Source organism: Hippichthys cyanospilos, chromosome 4 (assembly GCF_059441005.1).
Source record: "Hippichthys cyanospilos isolate Australia breed blue-spotted pipefish chromosome 4, RoL_Hcya_1.0, whole genome shotgun sequence".
NCBI classification, from domain to species: Eukaryota; Metazoa; Chordata; class Actinopteri; order Syngnathiformes; family Syngnathidae; genus Hippichthys; species Hippichthys cyanospilos.
The window spans coordinates 23,148,615-23,176,403 of NC_142372.1; the positions used below are offsets into that span (position 1 = coordinate 23,148,615).

Consider the following 27,789-nt stretch of genomic DNA (forward strand, 5'->3'; position numbering starts at 1 on the left):
TTAAACCTATAACCAACATTCGGCCTAACTGACCTATAGTCATTCTGTCTCTTCCTTGTTAGTAAAGTTCTTTTTATGTCAGCCAGGATATTTTTTTTTCTAGGTTTTAATTCATCCTATTTTTAGGGTGGATTTTTTCACTTCCTCCAATATCACGTGATAATATGATCCTGACATTCAAGAACCGACGGGATTAAGATGAGACCTAGTTGTTTGACCTGTTACTGTAGCGAAAGTTAAGTTTACCAGTCAGTGACAGATGACGTTAGCTGTCATAGACAAGTTTCTATTACCATTTAGGCCTACATGCCATTGTTTTCAACCAATCTTTGAATCCAAATGCAATTTTAGTCACGTTCGTTGTGCACAAAACATTATACCCAACTAAGCCATGTTTGCACACAAGACAAAAAACACAAATGTAAAAAACACAAATGTAAAAAAAAAAAAAAACACTGGCAGTTTATTTGGAAACAAACAAAGGAAACAGGAATCCTTACCTTTAAATCATTAGGGTGGAGAAGTAAAACACTTTAATATACAGTATATATAAAACACCAATATAAGCACAGCAAGCATCTTAAACTAGAACTACTTGTGGAACACTTAACTCATTAACTGACTGGGGTGAAACGACACAAGGATACTTGGAAAGCAACTCAGGAGTTAGCTTTAAGGTTGACTTCACGTAACGTTTGACAATGTGTCACAACAGTAAATGCAGTACTGTCTGACATTATTCCTACTGTACATGAAGGACCGTAGCAACTGAGGTAAAAATGGATGTCAAGGAACAAACCAGTCACAACAGTAAATACAACACCTTAAAGGACACAGGACGACAATTACAAATACCATTCAGCAACTCTATCGCAAATGTTGTCACAACAACAACAAAAAAAGGCAGTCAGGCAACATTTAAATACTTTATTCAAGACAACAGTACAGTTTTTTTTAAACGACATTAAACATTAACACGGGTGGGGAAAAAAAAAAACTAAAAACCTTTTGCACTTTTGTGCATGTAAAACAAAATATAACTTGATGTCCCTAGGGAAATTTTTAAAAGGTTTTGTGTGTTCAAATCCGATTTGATAAGCAGTATTACTGCATTTTAATACAAAAAGCATTCATACAGACCAGGAACAATAAGCACAGAAGGTTAAAAAAAAAAAAAAATGTCAATACACATTGACCCTTGTGTTGTAAAGCATTGAATTAACAATTAAAAATGTGATCAAGCCACTAAAATTTTGAAGCTAATTAAAAAAAAAAATCTAAATGAACAAGGAGCCCTGCTGTTTTGCAGAGTGCACAAAAAGTTACAAAGGGGAGACCGGGTCCAAGTACGGCCGAGTCCAACACAGCACTTCACTCCTATTGGGACTGAACACACACCTCCAGATAGTATTTCCTCAGCATCTCCAACTGGGCAGTACGCACCATGATGTGCGGCCGGACGGATGCCAATTTCTGACACGCTTCCTCAGGGCTCCAACAGTGTAGCTGTCAGCAAAAACAAACAACGTCAAAATCAATCAGACGTGCTTCTCAAAACTGACAAACACAATTTTCAGACAGAAAGCAGGCACGTATGACTATGACAGAATCTTCAGATGTGGAACTAAAAATGCAAACAAAAGACGAGAACAAACATATTCATTTCATGTTTTTTTTTTTTTTCAGATCCCTAAGAGATTCTGATCTGACCCGAATGAGGTATGCAGCTGCCAACGTGGCACTGCGGGAACGTCCAGCTTTGCAGTGGACATAAACGCTATTTCCCTTCTCTCTGTGCCGCAGAGCGAACTCGACTCCTCGGTGCAGGTTCTCCAAAGTGGGAACGCCGGTGAAGTCCACCGTGCTCAGTCTCAGTTGTTCCACCCCAGCAGCCTGCCATTCCTGCAACAGAAGTATAGGTTTGAATATCATGGAAAAGTTCAATACTTTATCACTTATTTCTGAAATTGTAATCCATTTATTCTTTAGACGGTGTGTACTGAATATACATTGTAGATCTAGTTCTCCAATGTTTCCGGTGTTCACTGAGTGCCTGAAAAGGCACATTGCATCGCGAGATACAAATTGCGTCACCCATTCGGCTACTAGGAGGTGCACCGAGAGAAGCAAAGTAGTCATACAGTATGTCAAGACAGTCTTTGCATATATAGTATGTTTTATTCCCAAGTACTGCTTTAATATGTGTTTTCCACTTGGCAATGATTGACAATTGGTTTATTTTTATCACTAGGTTTTTGTCTAATTGGATCCAAAACTTGCGATATTCCCTTTTTTTTGGCGGGAGTCTTTCTCCTTTGCTTTCATTGCAACACTGCGTACACCTGCAAGAAAGGCTCGTAGAGAAAATTGGTGGCACAACCATTAGAGCTTTGAGGCAGATATTCTTAGTCGACCTACAGTATTTTAAAGCCCAATTGCCCAATTTTTCCCCCCCATCAATTGGATTGTTTGTTTTTTTTCTGTCTGAGTTCAAAATGTTCAGCTGCGTTTGAAATTGCAGCGATAATCACTAACGCTGGAGGCCTGTACCATTTCATACAATGACTAACCCTAACCCTTGAGTAGCGGGTTCTCGGTGCCCTTAATCAGCGATTGAATACAATATTTTTCAATGGGTGGTGTGTAGTAAATTTCCCAGTTGCCAAAGTTTTCTTTTTTATTGAGAAGACTGAAAGAAGATGAACAAGCTAACATGCAAATGTAAAAGAGCAGAAGAGGCATTTTAATTACAGCATCATTCAGCTGCAGCTGACTTAGTTTAACAATGCATGCAGTTTACGTTAGCTGCTATTTGGCACTTGCTACGCAGGCGCCTTGGCAGTAATAAGCACATCCTGTGTTTCTCCTGTTGGGTTGTATCTATTAAATAATTTGGTATTTGGGTAAAAATAAAAACATATAGAGTTTTGTTTGGTGAAACACATTTCCACATAATGAATGACCCAATTTTGTATATCTTTTTGATTTTTTTTTTAAATTTACATTCACCTACATTTTAAACTATGATTTTGGACCGCTCTCTCCCATAATATTTTAGTCAATAAGACAAGTGACGTCAGACACACAGATAACATGCTGGACTCAGCCTGGTAAGTTCAATAGTCGGAAGGAGCAACTTCAGCTCAGCTGTGTCAGGAAGTCAGCATGAGTGTGTGCAATTTTGATTTATGTCATTAAATTGTCTCCGAAAACTAATTTTGCAGCTCTTGAGGCACTCAAGTGTTGCTAGCTAATTTATGCTCGACGCTGCGCTAAACACTGGCTACAAGCGCCTACAATAAAAAAACAACTGTGTAATTAGATAATATTTTCAGCGCCCCGAATTAGCGATTAAACATGATTTCAGAACAATGCTGTAATGTTTACATCGAGTCACGTCCAGCAACCCACTCCGGGAAGAAGGATTAGTTTGTGCAGTAGAAAGTGTTGTCACCGTAGTTGCAACGTGCTTTCGGGAAGGACTTACAAATGAAAGAGTTTCAAGGCATTCGTGCAATTACATTATTTAGTTTGGTACCGTTTATTTTGAAGCGTTGGCTGGCCTTCTAACCACGTTTGGGTATGAGAACTCTTGTGGCGTTTTAAATTTCACAAGATCTCATTGTAGAAGCTCTCATCCCATCAATACTAATTTGCTGTGTTTGACATGCTGTTGTTGAGTCTTCCTTAGTAGGTCCTTTTTGTGGTCCACATCACATTAATAAATCTATGAATGTTGTCTTATCCATGTACGTTAAAAACATGGCCTCGCGCCGTGCAACCTAATGACATTTTCACCAGCGATACTATAAAGTTGGATGGTTTTGAAGGTGAATCGGTCCCAGTGTCGATTGCTGGAGAAATTTGAGCAGCAGGCAGTTAGCCACTCCTAAATGAATGTAGAGGAACCTCTTGTTCATAACCTGAATCTGTAACCCGTGGCTCCAGAGCCACCTGTGGCAGTTTTATCATTTAAAGCTCTATTATTTCGGAAAATTATATCCACTTCATTTAAATAACACCACTTTAGCTTATTGGTTTGCTTGATGTAGTAGCCGGTAGCAAAATTATGGTTCTCTTGCAACATTAAAATATAAAGTTTTTAGACGTTAGCTCTCAGTACCTGTCAAAAGGTTTGGACCGCCTCATATTCTGTGTTTTATTTTCCATGCTTTAAATGAAAACTAAAGTCAGACAAACTATACACAACACTCAAGGAATTGATTACTTAAGTAAAAAATGTTGTTGCCATTTATAAAACAAAGCCATCGCTTTTGTTGAAACTACTGTGTTGGGCTGTGTTCAATGAAAAAGGCCCAGATTTCAAACTGCTAGTTGAGATACAATATTTATTTCAGTATTCCTACATTTTGTATTTATTTTGGTTGTGTTCTGTTGGATTTTTCTCATGTTAATGGGTGCCTTACCTCAAAAAGGCAAGGGCAGGAAACACAGATATACACCGCAAAAAAAACTGTTCACCGGATAATCATGTTTGTGCAACTATTAAACTTCACATTCAGGCAGGACAGCCTTTGTGTCAACTCACATGTTCAAAGACAAACACCATCTATTTGACAGTCGGGTTCTACAACTCACAAATAAAAGCTTTCAATGAACTCACCTCAGAAGAGTTAGAGAAGTATTTTGTTTCATAGTTCTCATTCATTGTGATAACTCCTCGGACATTTTCAGATTCTACCAGCTGAAAGACAAGAGAGGTCAATGTGTTTTGTTTTGTTTTTTTTAAATAAAGGTGTTAAACTAGCTATACACTTTTGGAAGTTTCTTGTCCCTACATTTGTAGTCAACACATTTGTTTCAACAAGATATTTTTACATTGTTAGTTCGTTCGTGCATGCGTTAAAAAAAAAGTAATTAAAATATTCAGGTGTCAAATGGTCGCCAGAATTGTGATGAATATAAAGTGAGATATTATGGGGAACAGGGTGGAGAAAAAAAAAACAACGAGAAAACTGAAAACATTTACAATAAAATATAAGCCGAACCTGTCTGGTCATTGATTTGAAGGGCAGCGCTCCAAGCAGGACCGTCTCGTCCACACGGTCAAACCACCTTCGCGACGACACCTTCTCCATAACGACATTGTAGGCTAATGTAGGGTAAAAGAGCAACCTTGCCACAACCCCAGACATAGTTAAAATTAATCGGTACGTATGTAATTTCCCCCAACCAAATATGCTTCTTTCGCTAACATTAGACGGGACATTGCTGTCAGCATTAGAGTAAGTGTTAAACTGGAGATTTAAACACGTTAATTGGAGGCGCTCGCCACTTCCTTGTTCCGGTTGAAACTGGACTTCTGGGGAACCCCTTCAAAATAAATTCCGTTGCTGTTTTTCCTTGATTTCTTTTTGGTCTAATTTTCTTTTTGCTAAACTGTGAGAAACCAAGGAATTTTACTCGGCATTTTAGAAGTATGCCGTGAGGTTTAAAAAGTGGCTGAATGGGCGTCGTGTCAAAGCTGCGGAATCAAGTACTATTAGGTGCAAGTGTATACGATTTATCTAATGTAGTTGGATCAAAACATTCGTTTTCATATGAAATGTAATTTAGGTTACTTTCAGCGTAAACGCACCCCCTCCCCCGCCCGTTATTTGAAACCTGTAATAAATCATTTTAGGGGGCTGAAAACGTGAAATACGCATGCCAAATTACATTAATTCTAAAGAATAATAAAACGAACAGAGATTGACCCCTTTACTCATGCACCATTGTGTTCCTGATCAAAGAATGAACAAGAGTAAGGAATTAAATTCATAAGGCAAGGTTTGTTGGTCTTAACCAGGGATGGCATTAGACTGGGGCTTGAGGATATCAGTGAAGACTATAGCACCAACTATGCCACCCTATCCCCAATCCATCCATATTCAGTAGCCGTTAATCCTCACTCGGGTCGCTGGCTTGTTGGTGCCTATCCCAGTTGACGAGAAGTCAACTTTTGGGAGTCTTTAACCATGTTCCAAAGTTGAGGTCTCATCCTAAGTACTCCCAAAGTATTATTTTCCTTCATTGATGCATTTCTAAGCGTTCATGTTTATTCTGCGCTCTCACACTGGCCCCAAACATGTCGATGAAAACGGCTTGAAGTGCGCTTATGACGCCAGGAGCAATTCGTACACCCTTGTGCCAAATGTGCAAGACAAAACAGACGGTAACCATATCCACATCTTTTAGTTTTGTTTTGGTTTGCAATCGACCAACTAAACAGCAACGATTCATTTATTAGCTACGCTTTACCGTAGAAAGTACTGAAATGGCCAAAATGTGTGTTTGGAAGTACACAGCCGGACAACTGACGTCAGTAGTAATTCAACCGCAAGAGGAGCTATTTTCATGAATGCTGGGTTCGCACAGGACTTATTAGATAGGAGGAACACATGTTAGTGAGAGCGGTGTATTGACACCATTTTGCATTTGAATGTCAGTAAAACGGCTGTTTTGGCCTCGTTATTCACGCTGTTGGAATAGTCTCCATCATCTGCGAGCCTCATGAGGATGAGCGGTCAAGATGATGGTTGCACGCATCGACCGGCCAGCATTGAACTACGTCACGAAGGGGGCAACGGCAGCTACACGTAAGGGGCAGTCTCTGCAAATGAGACACTTTACTTCCTGGTTAGATATATTGGTACCATAAAACTCATATTTAATAAAAAAAAATAAATTGCCAATGTGCCAAGTGTCACTAATATGCACGTACAGTATTAGACTGTGGAAGGTATTTAAATATCATGTTATGATCCTTTACAAATATATATTTTATTAGCTGGTCAAAATCCTGGAACCATATGTGGATGGGTGGCAATACATGAACAGTGTTACAAAAAGTCTATTTTCTTTAAAACATTTGCTCAGTAATTCATAAAATACAAGCCATACATGGAGACATGAAGAGATTTTACGTCTGATGTGGTTTTATAGATCACTTTAAACATTCTGTATTCTAAATGCCATACAGGATATATTAAAAGCCTAATCATTTGGAAAAAAAACAACATGAAAAACGAAAAAAATAAATTGGAATGCATGTAAACACAGAGCTACATTAAAAAAAATTCATGAACCATTTGGGGCAAATTCTGATGAAACTGTAAAACAACAATGAACTGGGATATTCTACAAATAGTGCAAATATATTACATTTGGTTGGAAACCTTCATAATGCATAACTTCAGAAAGCCGTTCATTTGCTTACATAAAGAAACAGATTTTCTTAAACTGTCAACATGTAAACATAGTACACTTAGTCAGCCATTTTCAGCAGTCTAGTTACTATTTTATCTATAGTTAATTTGATGACTAATTATTTTCGTAGAATTCCTTTAAAAACATTTTTCCATTTGCTGTCAATTGAAAATAACAGCACATCTGCTCAAGGGGTTTGCAACAACCATTTACGGCACAGCTTGTGAACGTCACATAACGCAACTCAAAAAAAAGGGGAGCCGTGATGGGTTATTACCTGAGTTTTTATAAGGTATCGATTGTTAACGGTTATAAGATTTATTATTGACAAAATATAAACTTTTTTTTTTTTACTGCTGAAAAAGGCAAAATGAATGTACTAACCCTTTAAAATATAAGGTTGAATTACTATACAGTAACTTAGTATGTCTATGAAGAAACAGTGACAGACTAGGTAAATATCTGTGTGACAGCAATGCCGGAAGCAGCAAAGCTCCTCATTAACCATCACCTTAATAAAATGTTGCTGCACATAAAATAGCACATTATCTTCCATGTACAACTGAGAAACGTGTATAAAGGTTCAAAAATAGTTATTCACTTTTAAAGTTGAGCTAAGAACAAAACAAACCTTAACACATGTACATTTCAATAAAGATAAATTTATATATATTTTTCGTGGAGGCAGTCAAGTCCAGACGGGAGTGGTCAAAGCTTGGTGATGGTAGAGTTCAGGATGTGCTGCTGGACTTTGGGCAAATCTCGCTGTTAAGAAAAAAAAAAAAAAAAAAGAAAGAAAGAAATCTTTAACATTTCCCTTTTTCTGCCACAAACAACATACAAGCAACGTATGAGAGGCGCCTGAAAGGTTTTAGGCATTGTGTATAGGTAGCATCAATTCGTGTCCCACACAAAAGAGTTCTTCTCCACTAAGATAAGGCATTAAGGCAACTATATTTGGGCAGGGTCTGGCTCACAGGAGAGTTGAAAGCTACCATGGGCTAATGTCTCTGATTGGTTTGATCAATTCGTATGCCAGTGTTTTGTAAATGACTTGCCAGTGTGTACAGTGATCATGGTGACCACCTAGCTCAAAATGATATGAGGTGGCTTTGCAAGGTGAAGGCTCTCAAGAGTCTGTTCAAAATGCTGGCATTAGCTAAAAAGCTTCATCCAAGCTAAATGTAGTCCCGTATTCCTTTTTTTTTTTTTTTTTTAAATAAAATTGTAAATATTGAAAACTAGGGGTCAGCAACCTTGAATATCGAAAGAGATATTTTGGCTGTCTCTCACTGGAGAAAAAGGAAAAGAACATAACACACACACGCATAGCCACAAATTGTTTTGACCTCTAAAAGTGAGGCTAACACTGAATGTACTGTGAATGTTTCACATTGGTGGTACGACAACATTTTACAAAACAGAATATCTTCACTCTTGACCCTAAACATAATACTGTGCTGTGTTCAGTGTTTTAACAATCACTTTCCACTGCAGTATAGAGAGATGGTGGTGGTGACTCTCGCATACCAGAAAGATTGTTGTTTTTGTTTTTTTTAAACAGAACAGCCATGCTTTATTTGGCGGGACATGCAATTAGTCACTCAAGGATTAAGAAATTAACACACCATAACTGAATACTTTTCGTATTCACCAAGTCCCTCTAAAAGTTACACAATCAATCAATCCATTTTGGTATAGGATACAATATAAGAAATATAATATAAGAATATAAGAAAAAAAAAAAAAGACAAAATGGTCAATTACCACAAACTCTGAATATGTGCTGGCAACAGAGTTAAGGCTGATGTTACATTGCGGACTGGAGGGGATCAGCAACGCACCACTCAGAGGGGATCCCCTCAGCTTGCTCTCATTCTCTTTGTTATAGTTTTTCACTTTTGGATGGGGAGGTTTACCACCTGGAATCCTTTGGGCAGAGCCCTGGAAGAAATGCAATGGGAGAGACTGAGTGAAAACACAGACTGAACCAGAGCTGCACAATTATATAATTCATCATGTTTGGTCAAACGTGTATTTATTGCCCTTCTTTTTTAACAATCAGTACATACGCAAGGCTTTGAGGCTTGGTACTTACAATTAGGGTTATAAGTGAAAATAAATAATAATTTAAAGAAACTCAACCAAGACATTACAAAAACTTGGCACATAGTGCAACACAACTAACTTGCTGAGTACAAACCAATGAAAAAAAAAGAAGCCTACTTAAAAACAAGCACATTATTTATTTTTGTACAAATTTTAATCGATTAGCAGTCAAACTGTCATTTTCGTTCATTTCAAACTGAATCTATTCCAATTTTGGGTCTCAATTGACAGCTAGCACTGTATAGATTAGGAATCAGGGGAGAAACTCAACGGCATTTCACATTGGTAAATAATTTATCTGGGTGAGAAATAGCGGACTTTTGTCATGCAAACATGGTGGAAACATTGCCCCCTGGTGGCAGAATAAAAAAGTGTTTGATTTGACATGAATGCGGGCTTTCCAAATGTTAATATCGCTAATCAGCTTAATTGATCGTGGCAGCCAATTTGAGAATACCACTAAATTGTTTCAAACCCTTTTATTTTGGAAAGTAATTAGTTAGACAGATAAATAAATCACACCATCCTTCTTTTATTTGGGATTGGCACGCAAACCTCATTTTTCCTCTTTTTCCCGTTTTATTTGCAATTGGCATACAAACGAAAAACTCACTCGGCTACACACAAGATGCAACCGGACATCTGAAATGCGATTTCTATTACGTTCGCAACGTTTTCTTCCTTTGGCTTCGATAAAAGACGGCAGAGAAACATGGTGACCTTCTATCTGACCGAAAATACAATTAGGGATTATTACACTACGATTACCGGAACATTAAAAAAACAAAAAACAAAACAAAAAAACTATTATTTTTTATATTATTTTTCACGCGAAGCCCTTTCAGATCTTGTGGTGATTAAGGGCTACACAAATAAATACATTTGAGTTGACCTTGACTTGACTAAATTATTTATTTGCATATTATCAAAATTTATGCTGGGTTTTTAAAATACATAACTTTTTTTGTTAATCACTAAATATTACCGACTCTTCCGTTTCATTTGAGGAGCATGTAAACAACAATGATGGCTGACAGTGATAAATTGCTTTTTGTGACATCGGGGTCCTAATTGTCCCCCTCCAACTTCATAATTAGGAAATCTGAATTCAAAGGGGCGTCTGGGTGCACTTTTCCTCATCAGGTAAGAAAAGTATGACTTCCCACCTTCCTTGTATGTAGCGTATGACAAAAGTCAACATTGGACAGGCATTTGGCAAATGGAGGCTCAGATTAGCTCTTAGTTTGAAAACAGACTCACCACTGGCTTCACTTTTACTCAAAAAGGTAAGGGAAGCAGGGATATATGGGACACATAAAATACACTGGCTGCATATATGAAAAAGAGCTATCAAGGTATGAGCAGTCCATCAAGGTTACAATTACGCAAATGGCTTGAAGATCAAGTTGTCGCTTGTAACATTTCTAATGCATCTTTACATAATATACTGTAATGTTGCCCTTCTGCCATCTCAAAAGTAGAAGGGACATATGAGCAATCGATGGACGGTCTTCTGCATTGGGAACAAATCTGCATATTTACACGCAGAATGATGACAGTATAGTCAAACTATAGTCAGTGAAAACAAAAAGTATGAGCGTGTAAAGGTGTGTGTGTTTTTACGGTTACTTTTAGTTTTCAGCTCCCTGCAGTTTCATTTTATTTACCGTATTTTACACACTATAAGGCGCACCTATAAGCCTTAATTGTTTTAAAAAGCTGATGGTGCGCCTTATAATCAGATGCACCTTATATATGGATCAATATTGAGATTGGGATTCGTAGATAGGGAATGAACTGATAAAGTAAGGTTTACCTGTTTCTTTTGTCTGTTTACAGTTGAACAAGGTTGCTCATATTGACATTGAGTTATTATGCTATAGAGAGTTTAGAGTTACTATTTTGAGTTATCATTGTTATTACTTTGAGTATTACTATATTGTGATTGAAAAAAGCTTTAAAATATGTCATTAATTGAGGGTGCGCCTTATAATCCGGTGCGCCTTATGGTGCGGAAAATACGGTACATTCTATAGACTAACCTTGTTAGCAGATAAAGGCGGTAGCGTCCTCGGTGAGCGTGGCACGGGCGAACGACAGACAATTCCACTGTTGGCAAAACGCATCGTGCTGTTGGATGTGACCATAGAAATAGTGGAAGTGGCATTCTGAGAAAGAGAGGCAAAATGTTGTTGATTAAGAACCAAAATGAAAGTGAACACCACAATAGAAGCATAGAGAGTAAACATATGCTGGCTTTACCATCCTTCGTGATTTATTTGGTGTTTGGCTGCCCAGCAATCTGCGCTTGGGGGTTTGTACTGCTGTTCCATACAGCATATCCTCCTCGGTTTGCTTGTTCTTCTTCAGTTGCTAGTCAGCATTTGAAAATAAGAATAGAACATCAACTGATGCATAAAAAAAGTAGTTGGGCATAAAGCTAACATTCTTCTTACCCTTTCCACTTTTTCTCTTTCTTTCTCTGCTTGGTGCAGCTTCCACTGTTCCTCCACATACTGAAGAAACTTCTGACCATTGACCAAAAACTCACAGGCCTGCTCACTTTCCCATGCATCAATCTGGGCTTTAAGTTTCTTTTCCAACTTTGTAAAAGAAATGTGGTTCATCATCAAGTGTTCAAACTTTCAGCACTGGTATTTTTTACCTTTGGCAAGCTCTTATGTAATTCAGCCCTCTGTTTCTCCTCTTTGAGCAGATTCCCTCCACGATTTGCGAATCTCGATGGATCTGATGCTTTTTTCTGAAATGAATATACAACTTTTTGTGAAAATGCCTTGCAACCACACATTTACTATGTTTCTAAAATGTTTGAATGAAACCAAAGATTCTTAAATTGCAAATGGTAGGGTTTCTCTGCCATTAGGTGACATTAGTGTCGGACGGTTGGGCAATGCTGTTTGGTTTCTGCATTTTTAATTTATTTCTCAACATTCAAGGTTACTCACATCTAATTCCAGGAAGAGTCTCCAGCTGTCTTCCCACTGTTGAACTGCATCAAAAAGCTCTTTGTGATCCTCGTAATGTTGCTTCAAACGTTGAATCTCAGCATCATGAACACTCAGCAGCTCCTCAGTGAAATCCTCTAAGGTATCAAGTTTCAGAATGAGAAAAAGAAGTGCTCCGAACATCCATCTTATTCCGACTGGGAATTCTCACCACTAAAATATGGGGAAAACGCCTGCCGTTGCTCCATGCTTAAGAAGCACTTCTCCCAAAAAACAGCAATCTCGGAGCGAATTGCTTCTATGACGCTTCGAATGTTCTGCAGTTTTAGTTCCTCCAGATTATCTATCCCTTTTTGCAACTGAAAATCGGAAAACATGCATAAAACACAGATATTAGAGTACAGTAGCTATACCCGGACGAAAAAAATGTGTAAAAGGACAACTGAGAGAGTATCGTAAAGTCATCTCACCGCCTTCAGGTTGCGCTTCTTGGACATGACCATGTGTTCATTGAAGGCTTCTCTCTCCTCCTGGGACACCTGCAATCTGTCCCATAGCTGCTGGATCTTTTCTCGGAGAGCCTCACATGCTGCCTCGTTCTCCGCCTTCTGTTGCTCTAGCTGCAACCGAACAGTTACATTCGCGATCACCAAGATTGTTTTGAAGCATAGAAGGTAAAGATAAAAACATCTAAAAGCAGTTATTTTCCCCAACTTTTCTCCAACTGGCCACCCTGTGGAAAAAGTATTGCAGCTGATTGTTGTCTACACACAAGGTTGGCAGCTTACAGGCGGAACACCGACAGCGTGGCAGCGCTATCGTTGGATAGCGCCTAAATATCTGACCGCAAAAAGTTGCAACCTACAACATCAGTGTGCACGTACACTTTAGACAGGTTAATATGTTGCGTTGGTGAGTTCTCTTAGCAAATTCTCTGCACCAATTTGTGATGAAGACAAGGTGACAGTGGCTTATTATTAACAGGTTGGACTGCATTCAGGGGGCTCATTTGTAAAACATTGCGCAAGATGCAAACTTAAAAACAATAGTGGGCTGCCTGTGTAAGGTATCAGTGGGGGGTTGAAATTGTTTGAATTTAGATCAGTCCTGTTCTTTGATACGATACCGGTCGCTAATGATTCTCAACAGACGCAAATAATTTAAGATATTATTTCATCTACATTTTACTGCTTGTGAACTCAAAGGGCTATGTTTAACCAGATCATTAAGATCAAACCTATGATCTTCAATTCTTGAGCACTGGGGCTGAATAAAGATAGCACACACAATTTTTTGTGTGAGTGTGGTAGAGTGGCAATGCCCAGGTCAAGTGTTTTAAATTAGAAAAATTAATAGAATTTGGGATTTTCTTTAATTTCTATGTTTCATTTTTCGGCTCGTGGCAAGATTACACATTTAGAAATGTGGAAAACTCTCACCTGGCAAAGAAGCAATTTGAGTGCGGTAATATTATCACGAGAGAGGCAAAACGAGTCCTCATCCTCGCAGACAACATCCTTCTCAAAGCTGGTCTCTGGGATGTGATCCAGCTCATTCATACACAAGATGATTTGCTTCTTGAGGCCCATGAACTCAGCATACCGATTTGTCTATCCATGGAGAGGAAAGGTCAACCACAGAGAAAATGTCATTTGACTCAGAGTATTAATTGATTGATTTGCATTCTGGTTCATTTGGAAACTTTATGATTTTTATCCTTTTCCACTATTCATACATACTGTAGTCTGTTTAAGCAATATATATTTCTGTATGTTGCGTGAGAGTGTTGAAATCAAGATGTTTTTTGTTGTTGTTGTAATGATGGTCCATTAACAACACCATGGATAATAGTTAACACTAAAGCCTAGTGTATTGCCATATGTAGACTGAAATGTGACACGACTTGATACAGTGGCATGGACAAGTGCCACGTGAACAGTACAGCACCTACCTTCTCTGCATTCTGGTTAACAATATGTTGGCGAAAGCGCTCCAGTTGTTCCTCCGATGGAACGGAATCTGAGGGGATGGCAAACGGAATGGAACATAGAATGTCACACAGTTCCTCATCCTGCTTCAGCAGATCCTTCAGTTGTTGCATGCGGCTGATCTTCTCCTTTGTCAGCTGACCGACCATCATACGGAGGTTCTTCTCCTGCTGGAGCATGGTAAGACCAAGCTCGTCCTGAATCAACAGGGGAATCAAAACATTAGCATTACACACCAAAGTGCCTGAATTCAGATAATACAGCAATATGCAGTATAAGGGATTTTCCATGCAGAGTACACTGTATTATACAGTATCTAATAGTAATCATTTTTAAGAAACTGTTACAACATTTAATATTCACATAAACATATCACAACTGACAGTGACCTGACACATCGGAATCTGAAGTTCGTGGCAGAGCTTCTCCACTTCAGTTTTGCAGTTCTGAATGCTGCTTTTAAGTTTGCTCCGAAGGGATTCTTCTTCTTTCATCATCATATCCAGTAATCTCTGGTGGACAGAAATATCCGATCAAATTCAAGTAAATACACAAAAGTCGAACAACTGATAATTAATTCAATTTGAGCATGACCAAGCTTCCCAGCCTATCTCGAATGGAGAGCCCAGATACCCTGAAAAGGAAACTCATTTTGGTCGCTTGTATCCATGATCCTGTTCTTTGTCACAACCCAAAAGATGTGACCGCAGGTTAGGCTAGGAACGTAGCTCGATCTGTAAATTGGAAGCTTCTTCTTTCAGCACATCGCCTTCTTCACGACCGACAGATACAGAGTCCGCATCACAACAGACGCTGCACTGATCAATCTGTTGATATCCTACATTGTCCCTTCCCTCAAGACAGTGAGGTATTTTAAACTCCTCCACATGGGGCAAGATTTCGTCCAGTAACCAGAGAAGGCAAGTCACTCTTTTCTGACTGAGAACCATGGTCTCACATTTAAAGATTCTGATCTTCATCCAAACTGCTTCATACTCGGCTGTGAATCACTCTAATGAGAGTTGGAGATCACGGCTTGATGACGCCAAGAGTATGACATCATCTACAAAAAGTAGAAATGCAATACACAGAGCCCCTGTGTCTGACAATGTTTGGTTTCATCATTCATGATGCCTAGCAAAATAAGATGTTCAGATAAAAAATAACATTTCAAATTACAGAGTTAGAAAAATTATGATATTGTAAACAACAACAAAGATTACAAAATAATATTTAAAAAACAAGATCATATTGTGAAGATATATTTTTAAAGGCACTGGGTATTTTGCTCCAGCTAGGTTTTTTTTTAAAATTCCAAATACATGATCTCTGACGGCATCGTTAAAAAGAAAGATTCGGTAAGATGGGCTCTCATCCGAGTTTGTTTGCCGGTGCGCATTGATTTTAGGCTTCTGTACATCACAATATTGTACATTACATGAAAATCAATGAATATAAGTGTAGTTTCGATAAAGGAGTCAATAATTAATGTCGGATGAATATTTAACTCACTTTGATGTGATCCTTGACAGCATTGGTTCTCTGCAACCTTTGGTCTTCTGGTATGCCGATCTCCTCCCAAATTTCCTTCAAGTGGAGCAGCGCCTTGTTGAGGCACGTCACAGATTCTGCTGCTAGTACCTCACTGCAAAAAAAAAAAAGAAGAAAACATCCAGCATTTAAGACGCTAATCGTAATTGTTCTAAACCAGTGACGGTGGTTAACTAGAGGCCTAGTGTTCGGTGCACTAGACTATGAACGTTCGTCTTTCACAGTAAATTCACCATGTTACGCCTCGCTTTTTTGCAATACAGAATATTTTGAAAATGAATATCATACCTTCTTCTCATCGTGAACAAGTGTTACGACTACCACCGTTCGAAGAAAACTAATTAAATCCGTAACAGATGAGAAACTACACACACCGCCGACTCCGGTGCTTTTAGTCTATTATGCGACGGTTTGTATGAGGGGTTCAAAACACGCACCGTGCACATTACTGCTCTCCTATTGGCTCATTCAGAAAAGGAGCGCGTGATGATTCTCCCAGAGTCTGCCGTCTATACGGAGACACTCGCATGCAACTTTACCCGTAGCACCGCCCACCCAACACTTTCCAATTTCCTCTACATTTTTAATCAAGCGCGAACAATTTTAAAACCGACGATAGCTGAACAATCATCTGTCTCGATCAGTAGGCGAGTTACTTCAAAACTGTAATGCATTATTTATTACTTATTACTGTCATTCCAAACTAAATAGTGACATTATAATATCACTGTATTTGAATTGTAAGGCATTGCACTACTATTGCATTACTGTTACATTTCAGTACTTTACTCTCACCAACATACCTGGAAATTTGGATTTGGCAATTAATGTGACTCATTGCGCTCAGTACACATCCAGTGGAATTACCTTGGATTAGACTTAAACAAAGTAACATGCTCAAAATGTTTGTTGCCGTCGTAATACATGATGCCTAGATCGCTGGAAATATAAATTAGACAAACGTTCATATAAGACAGTGCTTCTCAATTCTATTTTTGCCAAGCCGCCCCTCGGATAGAGACAGCTTTTAACACCCCCCCCCCCCCCCCCCCCCCCCACACACACACACACACACACAACGTGCTGGCTATAAATAAGGTTATTATCTATAAAAAATGTTTTACTATACCTAAGTCTGTATCTTCTTAACACTAAAAAAAAGCTATATAGATAAACTTTCAACAACTTATTTTTTTTACAGCAATCACACGAACTGCAATCGTGTTACCATCTGCTTCAATTAATATTATAAATTTAAAGGGTATATATATATATATATATATATATATATATATATATATATATATATATATATATATATATATATATATATATATATATATATAAGTAGTTACATTATTGCATTATTAATTGCATTACTGTAATTACATGATTTTGTAATGCATTACTCCCAACTGGTCTCGACATAGACATTTAATTAAATATGACAAACAACTATCATTTAAAAAAAAAACATTTATTGACATTACACATTCAATTTATGTCGACCAACTTTCGACAAGTCACCCACTATCAGCTTTAGCTATCACAGTGGGCAGACAGGCAGGCCTCATCCGTGGTTAACCAGCAAAGCTTCCAAGAGTCTTGAACTGCTTATAATGGCAGTCGTTACCACAATAAATTTATATCCTGTAAAAAAAGAAAAAAAAAAGAAAAGGGTATTAAATTGTGCTAGTCCATATTGTGACTCAAAGCAACAACTACTAAAAACAATTTCCACATGAAATACATACAGTGCGTTTAAATATACACTTTAAATCATAATTAAAATGTAATTGAATAATTTTATGTGAAAATATTCAACTTCTCCCAGATGTTTTAATCAAGCTACTTTTTGCATAAGAACTCTAAAGATTCTAGGTGTGCAGAATGTCACAGTAAAAGTGCTATTGCTGTTAAGACACCGGCATCAGGTTTCAGCATTTTATTTTGACTGATCAATAATCATCTTTTAAAGACTACAAAATTCAATTGAATATTTGAAAACAATTTTAAATTCCATCAAACAATCACACAAGGTTGGAATAACAAACTAATGTGAGTTGTTTGACTCAAGTATGAAATAGAAGGGTGATGTTAAAATGTACATTTGTGTGACATTTGAATAGTTTACCTCTTTCTCTACCAAGAAAACGTAAAGCTGAAATCTCAGAGTAGGTGCACCCCCCAAGGAACATGACGACAACGATGCGTTGTGCCTCATTTTTTGCGCCGTTTTTACCTGACACGGGACAACATTTTTTTTAGAACATGTCCATTCAAAACTACAGTGGATTTATTCAATTTATGAGGGCAAATATTACCACAACATATACATGGACATATGACACATACACAAAAGAACAAACAATCAGTATTGCAGAGGAATTAAGATCTACAGAATTTTATCTTATAAATATTCCAAATCAAGGACGTTTCAAAATGATATGGTAAAGAAAATGATATGCGACACTCAAAAATTAGTGCTCTATAAAATTAGTGCAGTTTTTTCAGGTATAATATTGACAATGAATACAGTACTTGGAACTTACCGGGGTATGTTATTGAATATTTGGTATTAGCAACTATGAAACTATAAAATATGTATATTTATTGTATATCATTTTAATGTAAACAATTATTTCAATGTGAACTGCGTTGAAACTAGGCAAAGCAAACAATTGATCACTGATGTAACTGCCATTCAAAATCTTACTTGTCACAGCAAATTCATTTCCATTTAGCAACTTGGTAGCTTCTTCAAGTCCAGTCCAACCATCTCGCTCTAAAACCTGCGAATTGTGCACAAAATAGTCTTAAATTATGATCTAGCTGAATGAAAAATGAGAAAGCCCACCTATTTACCTGCTCTACGAGCTTGCAGCTCAGTGGGATGTAGGCACCACTGAAGATGTAAGCCATGTCCTTTGGGACACGCAGGTCATATTCATCATCTGACTTGGGCACCTTTTCATAAAATAAAGTAGTATACAAGATGGTACAATGACTAAATGATGTCAGAATGATATCTGACGAACAACAAAGAAACATTTATGAAGTATTACCAAATTGAGTTTTCTGCTTAGGGCCCTGAAATTGTTTTTCCTTGCCAAAGATGAAAAGGCATCTGTTAGTTTTCCTGAAAAAGATATTAAAAAAAAGCTAAACTAAACTAAAACAAATCACCTAAAGGTGTCGTAATAAATCTTGGAGCAGAAAACAGAATGTCTGCCTTTACCTGCTGTCTTATCGTTGACCAGTTTCCCAACTTTGCTCTCCATTACAGTCAGTGTTTCACCCTGCTGTTGCTCCACAAGCAGCCCCGACCTTTTGAGGTTGGCGAATGTGAGCAGGTGCTCCACTCCATAGCTCTAATGAAGGTCGAGCAGAGAAGGGACGGTTTACACACCACTAAACTACCACTCACAAAATACATACTTTTATTGTATTTGACATGTACAAAATAAGGGCCTAGGGTGAATATCTTTAAAGCCAATAAATGGATCTTGATGAGATATGCTTGTAAATTTCACTTGGTAAATAGATTGTGTCGAACTCATTTCCGCTTGCGGGCCGCATAGAGGAAAATCTATTCCCAACTGGGCTGGACCAATAAAATAATAGTATATACTTATATAACTTTAAAACAACAACTTCATATTTACTATTAATTTTTAATACTGTCCAAAATAGTACAAGCACAACATCATTCTTAATCATAAAACATTAACATTACTATTCATCATAAAACATTTCAAGTTTTTGATTTATTGAAAAAAAAATCTGCTCATTTTTGTAATTTACATTACAAAAGCACATCGCGGGCCAAATGAAACCTGACGGAATTGGCCCGCGGGCCGTATGCTTGACACCCCTGACCTAGTGAGTCAAGTAAGGGCTCAAATAGCAAACTAAAACTAGAGAAAATCCAGTACGTATTAGATTCCTATGGGTGCAACAACAGGAGTCACAAAAATACTACCTAATGTTTTTAATACATACGTTACATGAGAGCATCTCAGAAAATAGGGAACATCATGACAAGAATTACTTCAATAGTTCAAAAATGGAAAAAGGCATTACAGAGTATAGGAATTTACTACATGGAGCAAAATATTTAATGATTTTATTGTTCACATTCTCAATGAATAAGCAGCTAACAAAGACTTAAATTGACATTTGAGAGAAATACAAATGCTGAGAAACAAACATGTTATTTAGTATTAAGGAGGAATTGGCCTTCTAAAAAGTATTTTCCCACTTGAAAATTTTTCACTTTTATGAATTTAACTACTCAAATAAAAGAAAAAGAAAATTGGCATTGAAACGTGCCATGTTTCTGTTGTGGGTTTGGGTTGTTTTTACAGGTTTTTTTTTTTTTTTTTTAATTTTCAAATTGGGGTCCTCTTTTTATTTCTTGTCTTGTTCCCATTTGGTTTCCTTCATGCCGGTACTCATTAGCATGATTTGTTTCCACCTGTCTGTGTACCTGCCCTCCTCGTGTCATCCAGTCAGCTTCCTTTGCCTTTTTGTTCCTCCCCAGCTGTTTCGCTTTTCCTCGTTAAGTTTGAAGTTTATTTAAGTCACCAGTTTGCATCGAGTCATTGTCTATATCGCACGTTGTTGTCAGTCGACGGCTGAGTTGCCTTACAGCGCTAGTGAAGTATTTTTGTCTTCCTTTGGTTCAGTTGCGTGGTTCCACTTTGAGCTTGTCCCTATACTGCTGTATTCGCATTTTGGTCTTTTTGGTTGTTACTTTGCATTGCTCTTTGCTACCTTGATTTTTGTTCCTTCTGTTCTATTAAACATTTTTTTCCGTTCGCCCTGCTTCTAGCTTCCTTGTCTTTGGGTCCACCTCCCCACTCAACCATGCCCAATCATGATAAAACGTACTGCGATGCACCTAAAATTTCTTAGAATATCGCTACAGTACTAACAGGATTTTAACATTTCAGATGGTGCCTATTTGTATTGTTTTTCTCATTGTACCATGTGATATTATGATTAAATGAAAAGCGAAAAACAGCATCATATATGAAATCTCACCTGTAAATACTGTGTTTTTAAAGACCGGTAATCTTTTGGCAGGAGCCCTAGAGGATACATATGTATTACAGTGAAGTACATTGAAGCTGATTGTTTTTTGAAAGAACTTCGAACGTAAACCAAAACAACCTACCATTTTCGGTTAAAGACAGAAGACAAAGCAATCGAAGACTTTCTGTCATGGACACCTAAAAAGAGAATCACATCAGGATTGTTTTGAACTGCCTGCAAAATACTGTGCAAAAGCCCACCTGTCTGTTGATATGTTCCTCAATGAAGGAAATACATTCACGGATTTCAAAACCTTCAAGCAAGGCTGTGCAAGAAAAAAGGACAACACGTGTCAATTTAATCAAATAATTGCTAAGCAAATACACACAGAAGGATGTAAGCAGTGTTAAGGAACACCCAAACACAAAAATATGTGTTCAGAGTAACCTACAGTGTTCTGTCTTTAACAGCTCCTGGAAATCCTGTTTTGTTTTCTTCTTCATCATTGATTCACTTGCGCTGATGTCTGTGTGAGATCAATGACAACCAACCAGTTTGTTCAGAATCAAACAAGTCGAATGTGCACCAGCTAGATTACTTTGCTTCAACACTCACGCAGGCTGAGAAGCCGATGTTCTTGTTTCAACCCTTTAAGTTCTTCTGACACAAATGTTTTCATCTGCTTTATGTCCATCCCGCGACGCTTCTATTGAATTAAAAAAAAAAAAAAAGGTTAATTCCCACTAAATCCAAATGAAGAATGCGGTTTTATTGACTTACATCATATGCCGTCTGAAGATTCCTGGCTTTCTGGCTGAGAAAACTAAAGACGTTGGAGAAATGTTCATTTCTAATTTCATTGAAGACCTAAGAGACAAGCAACTTAAAAACATGCTTAAGTGAAGAGATTTTTCACATCAAAAGTCCACAGATGGACCTGGATAAGAACCGGGACTGGGAGTGACACCTTGTTGAAGGCGTGAAGCCACCGGTGGCCACTCGCTAAGTGTCCTCAATATGAACACATTGATTTCTCCGCAGCATTATCTCGCATAAGGAACATTTCAAAGTGCTACTCAGAGATTCCTCTGCATTGTGTTGTCAGAACCACGTACAATGAAATAAAGGCAAAGTCCATCGATAAAAAAATTGCTGTGAAATGTAAATATACGCTGCATGGTTGATGCATATAAATTCACTCTTTGCAAGACTATCAGTACTCCATACAGTGTTCCTAAAATAAAACTTAACGGTGGCAACGTAAGATGGCTGTCCAGGTTTTATACAGTATGTGGTAAAGGCAAACTTACCTTATCTTGAGAGTTCAGCATGACTTTGATGCTTTTGTCTGTGGAAGAAACTTCAGGACCAAATTCCACACATCCTGTGAAAAAAAAATGTTTGTGATTAGACGTCACAAATCTGATTATATGCTTTTCAATTTATATAAAAAAATACAACTGAAATACACTGCAAAGACAATAACTAAGACAAGATTCTCATTGTATTGCGCAGAGTATATGAAACAATATAAAAAAATAATCAGGTTTAAATATAGAGTACTAGGTTTGTTACCCACCACATTTGATTCTGAATATATCATCCACGAGTCCTTCGTAAACAACTTGGGAGCACAATGGGGTGACAAAGTCCACATCTGTAATGACATTTGATAGACTTAATAAGCAACGCTAGCAGGACGCAAAGTGAGAAATTGACACAGCTCCTCACCTCTATCAATTAAGAAAACACTTCCTATTTCAGTGTTCTGAGCCTTCGGGTCTCCCTCTTCCACTTGCTCTCTCCAAGACTCATACACCATCTATAACAAGGGAAAAACCAACACATCTCAACTACCCATCTTATTTCAAACAAGATAATACATCATACAAAATCATAATCCTCATTGACACTTTTAAAGGGCCTGCTGTACCTTTGAACACCTTCCAATACCATAAACCTTTGAAAAGGGTCCGTAAATGGAGTGAAGGAGATGTAGAGCACTGCCAGCTGTCTTCACCCAACGCAGGTCTCCAGCCTGGGTGAACAATACGTAGACTTGTGAGTTAGAAAAGAAACATGCACCTCCAATCTCAGGACTAACAATTAAAGACTAAACCATGAGACCTGTGATGCCTCACTTCACACTCTATGCTTTTAGGTAAGGTTTACGCATAACAGTGGAAGAAATGTTAACAAATAATGTAAATCTAATGCTGTAAACAAATAAATGTATGATTTAACCCCTTCACTCCTGTTGGGACAATGCGTCCCACAGCTTTTCAAAAAATGGCAGTGGGTATGGGAATGGTAAAAATAAGACGAAAAGGCATGCCAGAGTTTCATTACACACCTATCTACACAGTCTAGTGGCTACTAGCAACTTTTACATACACAACATCATTTTTTAGATGTTATTTATTAGGCTACGTTGTTTCTTGTTTACATTCAGTTAGCTTTATAATCTTGACGGTTGCTGTTATCCATCCTAATTTCAGCTTGATTCATTGACCCATCCACTCCCGTTGAGACAATGCGTACCACAGCTTTTGAAAAAACAGCAGTGGGTATAGCAATGGTAGCAATAAGATGAAATGGCATCCCAGCGGCTCATTACACACCTATCTACGCATGCTAGTGACCATTAGCAACAAGCCAGTGCTGGTCCCACTGTCAACAAGGTAGGTCGCGTTGTACATTTCTTGTGAATAAACAATCTCGTACTGTGGGAATATATTGATAATATGTGCTATATGTGTGTGTTACTATAGATTACACTGACTACTGTGTCACAGACTTCAGTATTTGTGTAGTAGTGAAATAGTAAATAGTGTGACAGTTTGGTGATCATTTTCATTTCTCTGGCACATTATTTTATTATTATTGTTGTTATAATAACAATAATAATAATAATAATAATTATTATTATTATTAAATACCAATGGGACAAAAAAACTCACAGGGCCTGTAATCTAATCTATGGAAGTGGGAATTTTAAACTAATTTTCCAAGTATCCTTTGATTTATAAACAAGTAATATAGATATATACATTTTATTTTAATTAAAAAAACAAAAAAAAAAACAATCTGTCGTGAACGGCTTGTTTGTGTTTTTGCTGGGAGTTTTCTACGCATTCTGGTAGAGACGTCAAATGGAAATCCAGATAGACTGTAACAGGTTTTGTGGCCAGAAGAGACAATTTATGTCTGAATGTCTGGAGGGCCTTTGGACATCTCAATCCAGTTATGGCTACTCATGAGCACTGGATACAAAAGAAAATAAAATATTCTGTTGCTTTGCCATGTAGTCATTTATTTTTGTTTTGTCTTCTACATTGTTTAAAACAGTAGTTACAATCACACTGACAGATATTTAGCAGATGCATAGGGTGTAATATTTACCAAATAGTTGTCCCGAAAAAATTCTGGAAGCTCCAGACTGATTATGTCATCATCCAAAGGAAGAAGATAGAAAGCCCATTCATCCATGGTCACATCTTTAAAAAAAAAAAAAAAATCGAATTACTTCCTAATGACATAGTTGAGCAGTAAATATGGAAGAGATACAAGACACACTACCTCCAAAGACTCCCTGCTCCTCAAGCACTGTCTCACATGCATAAAACTGGAAGACATGCCATAAACGGAACATTACTATCAATGACTTCAAAACAAATAAATCAAAGTTTTTTTTAGTATGAACATCAAAATATCAAGTACCTTCTGAGGAGTAAATATAATTTTGTATCTTCTAAATTTCCCTGCTGCTTTGTCTGCTTTGGCCACATCTGTAGAGAGAAAGCATATACCAGGAAATTGACAAAAAAATAGCTAAGACACATTTTTATCGGTTCTTAATTGGCATCTAACAGCTAATGAGAGTATAGCATACAGTATTGTAACCCATCTCAATTTACATATTAAAGAACAGCTGCCATTCAAACCTATTTGTGATAGGTTATTTTTTGTGAGGCTGGAAGTTGTGAATGATGAGGTCAATATAAAGAGATTGAACAATGAATACAGTTTGAATATAAGGACAAATTTACCGCATATCCACTTCACTGTTTTTATTCTTGGCCGGATCAGAAAACAGAGCCTCAAAAGAGAAAATATTGTCAGACATCGGCATGATGAAGCGTGTTGGAGTACATTTCTATGTGTGTGTAAGATGAGTACTCACTGATTTGATGTGCAATGGATGGGTTTATATTCTACTTTGTATAGTTTGTCAACATCATGTTGCTGTTGAATGAACAGAAACAAAAAACATTTTTCAAAATAGTATTGGTGATTCATTTTTGAGGAAGTTGAATTGAAGCAGTGAAGAAAGGTCACCTTCAGGATGGAAACATTTGCAATACGATCCAGCGGGCTCATCAAGTCTGCCTCAATAAAAAGGTCCTTCTTTCCTGGAAGCTACATGAAAAAAAACACATGGGCATAAACGGGGACTGTATAGTGTGAAAGATTTACTAGACCACACAAGAAAACTGGACTTTCTTCACTTATCATGTTACACTAGTCTAGTACATAGCATACATTAAGTCAAACGTATTACATATACAAGTGAAAAATACTGCCAACCTTACTAAGGAAAAATAAACACTAGTACAAATCATATTACATAACATAATAAGCAGTGTATTGAAAGGATGGATGCTTTTTTTTTAATACAATTCAGTATATTTGTTAACGACACAACATATTTGTATGTATTTCTCAAACATTTGTACTAACATGCTATGTGCAATACATATTCAATAACTGTTTATGCACAGCTTATTTTCCAAAATGTAAACTGTAAATATTTTGATGGCAGACAATCATATTAAACATACTGGTAAGGAACGAAACATCTGCCTTATTTCAGATGAGCTCTTGTTACTACTTTCATTTTACTGTTGTCATTTTGGTATGTGAAAAGCTTAGTATTTTTGATGATGGAACTTGGTCTAAAGGGTATATGAACCACTTTGCCACAGGTGTTAAAAGCTGGAGGGGGAATTTGCAGTTTGTATTTTATGGTAGTGTCTCGACACATTTCAAATATTCTCTTCTTAGTTTTTTAAGTACAGTGGTCTGATCCATCCAGGCATCCATTTTATATAGCCGCTTATCTTCACAGGGGTCGCAGGCTTCCTGGTGCCTATCCCAGCTGACTTCGGGCAGCAGGCAATGGACACTCTGAACTGGTTGCCAGCCAATTGCAGGGCACACAGATATGAACAACCCTTCACACACCCAGTCACATCTAGGGACAGTTTAGTGTGTCCAAGTCACCTGCCATACATGTTTTTGGAATGTGGGAGGAAGCCGGAGTGCCCGTAAAGAGCCCACATTGTGAACCATGCAGCAACGAGCCGCCCAAGTGGTATGATATTAAAGGAGATTACAATAGTAGGGGATTACCACAATAGTAGGGAATTACCACAAGAAACAGCTACTTCATCCGTCGTCTTTAAAAAAAAAAAAAAACAATTGTAAACTGGAGCCTTGGAAAAACAACAGTAAATTGAAGTGAAACTAGTTAATTACAATAGGATTTCTATTGAAACATTTAATACATGCTTTGCAGATTACCCATGGCACTAGACGAGTGCAAAACGTAACCATTATAACACACAATCTTGTTATTGAGATAGAATAACATGGGTCACTTCTGTGTTTACTAATAGTGAGCTCTCAAAATAAAACAGCAGTTACATTATTGTGCTTTGCTATTAATTTCATTTAGAAGGGTAACACGACATAAATCTTGATACAGTACATGACGATGCAAAATGTTCTTACTTGTTCCAGCAAATAGACGAGCTGGTCTCTGGCAAGTCTCTTGAGCAGAGAGAAGTCAGGTACCTCAGGGGAATCTTTCCTGTAAGCCATGCTGCTCAACCAAATCTGAACCCGTATTAACTATTTTCAGACGTACAGTACACTAAAACAGCCAACATGTAAGGCGCATTTTTAACGAAGAAGCCGAGTAAACTAACCTTACAGCAAGCAGTGGCTGATTTTCTTGCTAGCTAAATCATCTCAATAATACCAAAAAACAAACACCTGATCGATCGAAATGGAACCGTGGAAAATTAGATCACGGTATTCTTGTTCCAGCGCGCTTGTGTTCAACTTCTGAAATTGTGATTACATATTGAAAGAAAAACCTGAAAGCGATTGAAAGGAGATTTCTGAAATATTGACAACCGACATGGGCTGGGCTTTTTTTCTTCTTCTCTTTTTCCTTGCTCTCAACAACTGGTGTGTATACTGCCGTCTACTGGACAAAACTTTCTCCAATCATGACACATTTTCTGACTATTGTCAATTTACTTCGAAATTCAAAAGGCCATTACTGTAGCAAAACGATTTTAAAATGCGTATTTCAATCCATAGATCTATATGAAAACATCTATGTGGAACAAAAATTCACAAATGTGTGGCTGAAATCACAAATATGTAACGACAATGCATAAAGGCTTAATGTGAGTCACAAATGTGTGTCGTAAATCTGCTAATGTGTACATTGATTTCCACACGAAAACAAATGGTTGAACGTGTAGATAAATCTGAAATTGTGTGAACTATAGACACAGAGCCTACCGATTCGCTGTTTCCTTCCATGTGAATTTTGCTACACTACTGCCAACAAAAGCCACGAATGTGTGCGGGGATATGCAAAGTATGGAGTAAGAGCACAGTCAAAAAGTCGTTTTTGTGATTAACGATTCTTAGCAGTTACGCTGCTGTGTGTACTCATCAAAATTGTGACTGTGATGTATGAGTGTGAATCACAACTGTCTGAATGTAAAGTCTTTTCAATTCAACTCTTACTTCAACGATTACAAAGGTCACTACCCATGACTTCACAGTTGTGCACGAGCCTCTCCTGTGGATTGCAGCCTGTGATTATAATTCTCTTGTGTGGATTGCCT

The 27,789-nt window shown here is 37.5% G+C and overlaps 3 protein-coding genes across 8 annotated transcripts; all 3 read right to left on the reverse strand.

Annotated features, from left to right (window-relative positions):
• Nucleotides 1–913: 913 nt before the first annotated feature.
• Nucleotides 914–5,294, reverse strand: ptpmt1 (protein tyrosine phosphatase mitochondrial 1). The gene is made up of 4 exons (XM_088412944.1): nucleotides 5,010–5,294; nucleotides 4,625–4,705; nucleotides 1,711–1,902; nucleotides 914–1,506 (listed from the first exon to the last, which is right to left on the reverse strand). The coding sequence occupies exons 1-4, from the start codon at nucleotides 5,154–5,156 to the stop codon at nucleotides 1,378–1,380; spliced, it is 549 nt and encodes a 182-aa protein (XP_088269070.1). The 5' UTR covers nucleotides 5,157–5,294; the 3' UTR covers nucleotides 914–1,377.
• Nucleotides 5,295–6,798: 1,504 nt separating this feature from the next.
• prc1b (protein regulator of cytokinesis 1b) lies at nucleotides 6,799–16,758 on the reverse strand. 3 transcript variants are annotated; one of them, XM_088413642.1, is made up of 14 exons: nucleotides 16,627–16,758; nucleotides 15,785–15,917; nucleotides 14,662–14,784; nucleotides 14,236–14,469; nucleotides 13,724–13,894; nucleotides 12,755–12,904; nucleotides 12,496–12,643; nucleotides 12,285–12,421; nucleotides 11,984–12,079; nucleotides 11,775–11,921; nucleotides 11,581–11,691; nucleotides 11,361–11,486; nucleotides 9,054–9,153; nucleotides 6,799–7,974 (listed from the first exon to the last, which is right to left on the reverse strand). In XM_088413642.1, the coding sequence occupies exons 1-14, from the start codon at nucleotides 16,716–16,718 to the stop codon at nucleotides 7,898–7,900; spliced, it is 1,845 nt and encodes a 614-aa protein (XP_088269768.1). In that variant the 5' UTR covers nucleotides 16,719–16,758; the 3' UTR covers nucleotides 6,799–7,897. The 3 variants fall into 3 exon arrangements, with proteins under 3 accessions (XP_088269768.1, XP_088269767.1, XP_088269769.1); XM_088413641.1 differs by having other exon boundaries at nucleotides 8,977–9,153; nucleotides 16,627–16,754; XM_088413643.1 differs by lacking the exon at nucleotides 16,627–16,758 and adding an exon at nucleotides 16,112–16,252 and having other exon boundaries at nucleotides 8,977–9,153.
• Nucleotides 15,810–27,789, reverse strand: vps33b (VPS33B late endosome and lysosome associated). Of its 4 annotated transcripts, none has more exons than XM_088413644.1 (24): nucleotides 26,654–26,758; nucleotides 25,199–25,279; nucleotides 25,044–25,105; nucleotides 24,910–24,959; nucleotides 24,581–24,648; nucleotides 24,440–24,485; nucleotides 24,263–24,357; nucleotides 22,794–22,898; nucleotides 22,592–22,682; nucleotides 22,440–22,517; nucleotides 22,171–22,244; nucleotides 21,641–21,727; nucleotides 21,476–21,566; nucleotides 21,312–21,386; nucleotides 21,121–21,185; nucleotides 21,003–21,057; nucleotides 20,870–20,916; nucleotides 19,062–19,194; nucleotides 18,889–18,962; nucleotides 18,689–18,790; nucleotides 18,540–18,615; nucleotides 17,958–18,065; nucleotides 17,355–17,473; nucleotides 15,810–15,917 (listed from the first exon to the last, which is right to left on the reverse strand). In XM_088413644.1, the coding sequence occupies exons 1-23, from the start codon at nucleotides 26,741–26,743 to the stop codon at nucleotides 17,394–17,396; spliced, it is 1,833 nt and encodes a 610-aa protein (XP_088269770.1). In that variant the 5' UTR covers nucleotides 26,744–26,758; the 3' UTR covers nucleotides 15,810–15,917; nucleotides 17,355–17,393. The 4 variants fall into 4 exon arrangements, with proteins under 4 accessions (XP_088269770.1, XP_088269774.1, XP_088269772.1 ...); XM_088413648.1 differs by lacking the exon at nucleotides 15,810–15,917 and adding an exon at nucleotides 27,689–27,789 and having other exon boundaries at nucleotides 17,285–17,473; nucleotides 26,654–26,732; XM_088413646.1 differs by lacking the exon at nucleotides 15,810–15,917 and adding an exon at nucleotides 27,689–27,788 and having other exon boundaries at nucleotides 17,285–17,473; nucleotides 26,654–26,795.

Bases quoted from the DNA above. Each gene is read 5' to 3' on its own strand.
- ptpmt1 (XM_088412944.1), bottom strand. From the start codon at position 5,156: ATGTCTGGGGTTGTGGCAAGGTTGCTCTTTTACCCTACATTAGCCTAC. The intron at 4,706-5,009 runs GTTCGGCTTATA...CTTGTCTTTCAG, and splicing joins TCAAATCAATGACCAGACAG to CTGGTAGAATCTGAAAATGT. The intron at 1,903-4,624 runs GTGAGTTCATTG...CTTCTGTTGCAG, and splicing joins ACTTCTCTAACTCTTCTGAG to GAATGGCAGGCTGCTGGGGT.
- vps33b (XM_088413644.1), bottom strand. From the start codon at position 26,743: ATGGCTTACAGGAAAGATTCCCCTGAGGTACCTGACTTCTCTCTGCTC. The intron at 22,245-22,439 runs GTGGGTAACAAA...TTTTTTTCACAG, and splicing joins TATATTCAGAATCAAATGTG to GATGTGTGGAATTTGGTCCT. The intron at 19,195-20,869 runs GTGAGATTTCAT...GACCTTCATTAG, and splicing joins TAAAAACACAGTATTTACAG to AGCTATGGAGTGGAGCACCT.
- prc1b (XM_088413641.1), bottom strand. From the start codon at position 16,718: ATGTTACTTTGTTTAAGTCTAATCCAAGGTAATTCCACTGGATGTGTA. The intron at 12,905-13,723 runs GTGAGAGTTTTC...GTTCGGTTGCAG, and splicing joins TCAAATTGCTTCTTTGCCAG to CTAGAGCAACAGAAGGCGGA. The intron at 11,692-11,774 runs GTAAGAAGAATG...AATGCTGACTAG, and splicing joins AAAGAGAAAAAGTGGAAAGG to CAACTGAAGAAGAACAAGCA.